This window comes from Penaeus vannamei, chromosome 36, assembly GCF_042767895.1.
Source record: "Penaeus vannamei isolate JL-2024 chromosome 36, ASM4276789v1, whole genome shotgun sequence".
NCBI lineage: Eukaryota > Metazoa > Arthropoda > Malacostraca > Decapoda > Penaeidae > Penaeus > Penaeus vannamei.
In genome coordinates this window covers 19,864,614-19,869,773 of record NC_091584.1, presented here as the reverse complement: position 1 = coordinate 19,869,773, position 5,160 = coordinate 19,864,614, and the positions used below count along the sequence as shown (strand labels likewise).

Here is a 5,160-nt window from a genome sequence, read left to right as displayed (position 1 = left end):
TCAGTAAAGTTAGCTTGTCTGGAGACTTTGTGTAATCAATGACTTGTTTAATAATTTAGTGGGATATGAATGAAAATCCTACTGGTAGAGACTTTTTCTTGAGTTCCCCCTATAATTAACTCACGAGAATTTAGTGAGGTTTATAATTGTAATATATATATATATATAAGCTTTGTCATACATTGTATAAAAACCTCGCATACAGACAATCACACACTATGTATAACTATTCACTTATCTATCTCTGTTTAAAAATCTTAAATGTATTATTTTTAACCGCTCGTTCACGCTTTGTTAGTTATTTTTTTATTCATCCGAAAAAAATAATCTTATTTGTTGGGGCGATAACATGTGGAGATTATCATTTCTAATCAAATATGATGATATAACATCCCATCTATTCATCTGTATTTTTATATATCTATCTACCTACCAATTCATTTTTGGTTTACATATCTATCCGTTTCCTCGTTGCTCTCGAAAATAGAAAAGAAAAGAAAAAGAAAAAAAAAACTATTTGCATTTTCTTTTAAATTTCATTCTACTTTCTTTCTTTTTACCAAGCAGTCACTCTGTATCCATTAATGTAATTACTATTTATTCCATATTTTACTTATTTGTTTCTGAAGCCTAATCGCCCTAATTAATCAACCAATTAAAAGATAGACATTAATACCCGCGTTCTTTCATCATCTGTTTACAATTCCTTATATCATATCCTACCTCTTGTTTACCCATTAATTCACCCATTGTTTCATATTGACTTATTCGCCTATTTATGAATTTCTTATCTCTTTCCCCTCCTTAGTATTTTACTCATCTATCAGCTAATTAATAAATGGATTTATTAATCCACTCATTCTTTCATATACTCACTGATTCACCCATCTCTTCTTTTTTCATTTCGCCCATTATTTTGCCCATTATTCACTAGAGATACTGGTTAATTCACCCATTCTTTCGTTAATTCACAAATTCTTCTCTCTATGTCTTTCTTCTTTCTCTCTCTTCCCATTTGCTTGAATCAATCAGTTCATGGAAAGACTAATTCCCCCATTCTCTCATTTATTCACTTACTCACCTATTTTACACCTTTCTCTCCTCCTTGTCCCCCTTTCCTTTACTCATTCATATACCGGTTAATAGGCAGACTGAATCCCCCATTCTTCCATTTATTCACCTATTTCCGTCTTTCTCCCCCCCCCATCATTCTTTCATTTATTCACCTATTTCCGTATTTCTCCCCCCCACCATTCTTCCATTTATTCACCTATTTCCGTATCCCCCCCCCCCACCATCCTTCCATTTATTCACCTATTTCCGTATTTCTCCCCCCCCCCACCATTCTTCCATTTATTCACCTATTTCCTTATTCCCCCCCCCCACCATTCTTCCATTTATTCACCTATTTCCTTATTCCCCCCCCCCCCACCATTCTTCCATTTATTCACCTATTTCCGTATCCCCCCCCCCCCACCATTCTTCCATTTATTCACCTATTTCCGTATTTCTCCCCCCCTACCATTCTTCCATTTATTCACCTATTTCCGTATCCCCCCCCCCCCACCATCCTTCCATTTATTCACCTATTTCTGTATTTCTCCCCCCCCCCCCACCATTCTTCCATTTATTCACCTATTTCCGTATTCCCCCCCACCATTCTTCCATTTATTCACCTATTTCCGTATTTTTCTCCCCCTACCATTCTTCCATTTATTCACCTATTTCCGTATTTCTCCCCCCCACCATCCTTCCATTTATTCACCTATTTCTGTATTTCTCCCCCCCCCCCCACCATTCTTCCATTTACTCACCTATTTCCGTATTTCTCCCTCCCCCCACCATTCTTCCATTTATTCACCTATTTCTGTATTTCTCCCCCCCCCCACCATTCTTCCATTTATTCACCTATTTCCGTATTCCCCCCCACCATTCTTCCATTTATTCACCTATTTCCGTATTTTTCTCCCCCTACCATTCTTCCATTTATTCACCTATTTCCGTATTTCTCCCCCCCACCATCCTTCCATTTATTCACCTATTTCTGTATTTCTCCCCCCCCCCACCATTCTTCCATTTACTCACCTATTTCCGTATTTCTCCCCCCCCACCATTATTCCATTTATTCACCAATTTCCGCATTTCTCCCCCCCCACCATTCTTCCATTTATTCACCTATTTCCGTATTTCTCCCCCCCCACCATTCTTCCATTTATTCACCAATTTCCGTATTTCTCCCCCCCCCCCCCCCACCAGGTGTCTTCATGGACTCGGGCATCGTGCAGGGAGAGCGCTCCGTGGCCCAGGACCTCGTCGTCTCCACAGTGAGTGCCAGTGCCGCCGCCATGACCCGCGGGAGTGTCACTGTCAAGGCACTGTCCTCCATGAATGACACGATGCCCGAGAACATGGCCGCCGTGTTGACCATGTCGTCATGCGAAGCTACTCATGCCTGGGCTAAGGGCTTGGCGGAGATGGGGAAGCTGCATATTGCGATTACAGGTGAGGGGCTTTGGGATTGAGTGGGTATGTGTGGGTGTGTGTTTTAGGGAGTCCGTGAGTGTGTGTGTGTGTGTACTATGGGATTGCGTGTACGTGTGTGTGTGTGTACTATGGGGTTGCGTGTGCGTGTGTGTGTGTACTATGGGGTTGCGTGAGTGTGTGGGTGTGTGTTTTGGGACTGCGTGAGTGTGCGTGTGCTTTGGGATTGAGTGCATGTGTATGTGCTATGGGATTGCGTGAACGTGTGTGGGGAGGAAAGGGAGGGAGGTGTGAGTGGGAAGGCAAAGGTTCACATACCTTCAAAGTATTCCATAGATAGCATAAATATAACAATTAAAACACAAAGCACATAATCTAGCACACACACGCACAGTGTGGGTGTGAGGTTCATTAACTCTTATTCATACCTTTTTCTACATTTGGCACAGTGATTGTGTGATTGTGTGTGTGTGTGTGTGTGTGTGTATGTGTGTGTGCGAGCTTGATGTTTAAATCAAGTGTTAGGTTGTGCCTATGTTATCTTTGTATGTTGTGTGCAATCTTTTGGGTTGCATGTGTGTATTTGTTCTCTTTCGTGTCTTGATTTCTCTCTGAGTTGTACGTTATGTACGTATCTGTATTTTGTATGGGGGTGTTTTTATGTGTTTGCGGTTTAGGTTATTTTTGTCATTTTCTCTGAAAACCAAAATTAAATTAAATCCGGAAATTCCCATTTTCTCGCACTTCAGCTGCTGGGTGCCCAAGGATCAGATTCCCAACCGCCCTAACGGTTCCTTTGTCCAGCGGCGCCAGGGACATTGTGCAGGTGTTCACTGATCTTCGAAACAAGAACACGCTCACCTGGAACGACATTACACTTATTCATGATGATAGTGTGGGTGAGTGTTTGTTTTGGTTTTGATTTTGATGTTGTTTTTTGTATTCTTTAGGGTATGGTGGATATTTGAGGATAAAAATGGGTACAGACCAATTATGATATAGTCAGAAACGCATAAAGATCTGTCAGCCTAGAAGCAAAAACAAGTAAACACACACGTACACACACACACACACACACACACACACACACACACACACACACACACACACACACACAAATACACATAGATATACACAGGCAAAACAGGCACTTTACAAAACAATAAAAAAGATAATAACAAAAACAACAACATACGCACTCATATTCTTATCTCATATTTATCAACAAAACCTAATATTCATTTTTTTTATCCAACGAATACGCATTCTCACTCTTATCTTCTTCTCCTCTCCTCCTCCCTCTTTCTAATCGCCAGACAAACCTGAAATTAACGATTTGGTGAACCTGTTGGCCGACAGTACCGACATGTCCAAAGAGACAGCCATTACCATTGTCGATCTCGCTTCAGCTGAAACCTCGTCTATGAAGTAAGTGTTTTGTTTATGTTTTGCTTATTCGTCTACTTATTTATTTGTTTTGCGTATTTATATATTTATTTGTTTGTTTGTTTTGCTTACTTGTCTATTATTTATTTGTTTTGCGTATTTATTTACTTGTTTGTTTATTTGTTTTGCGGATTTCTCCACTTGGTTGTTTGTTTTTTTCTTATTAATGTATGTATTTTGTTTGTTTTATGTGTTTTGGTTTCATACACATAGATACACACAATGCAATCACACACACACACATACACATTCATACCTATATAAATGTGATAGATTCCTAGACTTATGCTTTAGAAGTTTAAGCTCAAATCTTATTCATATCTGTTTGAGGAAACTCAGATTAATAATGTTTGAGCTTGCTGAAAAATGAAAATGAATTACATTCGTGTAATTCGCTCACTTCGATTGTGTTATCAGCAACAGTTTACTATGTATAATTTAGTTTTAATTTCTTATCGTTATCCATACCTTTATCACTAAAAACAAACAGAGAAACTGACAGAAAGAGAAAAGAAAACAAAGAAAGTCACAATGAACCAGAGAAAAAGGGCACAGGCAAGCAAAGAAAGTATAGATTCTAGTGTACATAATACCATTCTAAGTATTTTGTCTATTTCATGTATCATGGAACAAAAGGATTCTAGCTAAAGATTTGTGAATCATGAAAAAGGGAAATATTATACTTTGGTAAGTGTGTGATGTTTATTACAAGGCAGCAACATGCAAGCCACTCTTGCAATATTCCCAAAGTTGCATTGGATTGCTTTCCCTTCCTGTCATGAGTCACAGTATCACAGAGTAAATATTTCCTCCAGTATTGGATTTTTTTTCTCACGTAAATCACTCATGTATAGTTTACATATGACTGCGTGAGTAAACAGGCGGTAACCTCCCCCCCTCCAAAAAAAAAAAAGAGCAAAAAAGGAAAATGATTTCTTGATTTCTTGGCATTTCTTTTGTGATGCTGACATATGATATTAATAAAGTTGGTTTTGTACACAGTTTTATTACCTGGTAACATTATACTTTTCATTAGTAACAGCTAAACTTACACTTACTTTGTTAACAGTCCCATACTATGTACATTACATTCTTTTTTCAGCAAGCATTGAGAAATTTGTATTTAGTTACTACCCTTTGTTAGGATTAATAGTTGGGGATAATTGCAGATATTGCATGGCGAGTGTAAAGTGCTTATAGTACACATACACATTCGCATGTACATACAGACAC

General features: G+C 38.6%; 1 protein-coding gene across 1 annotated transcript in view; it reads left to right on the top strand.

Annotated features, from left to right (window-relative positions):
- The window catches only part of LOC113821639 (ionotropic receptor 93a), a gene marked incomplete at its 3' end in the record, with an annotated part of 8,804 nt that extends 4,895 nt beyond the window's left edge, over nt 1-3,909 (top strand). Inside the window, 3 exon segments of the mRNA XM_070114915.1 lie at nt 2,257-2,502; nt 3,231-3,380; nt 3,798-3,909. Coding sequence (XP_069971016.1) covers nt 2,257-2,502; nt 3,231-3,380; nt 3,798-3,909 — 508 coding nt within the window.
- Between the last annotated feature and the right edge of the window lie 1,251 nt (nt 3,910-5,160).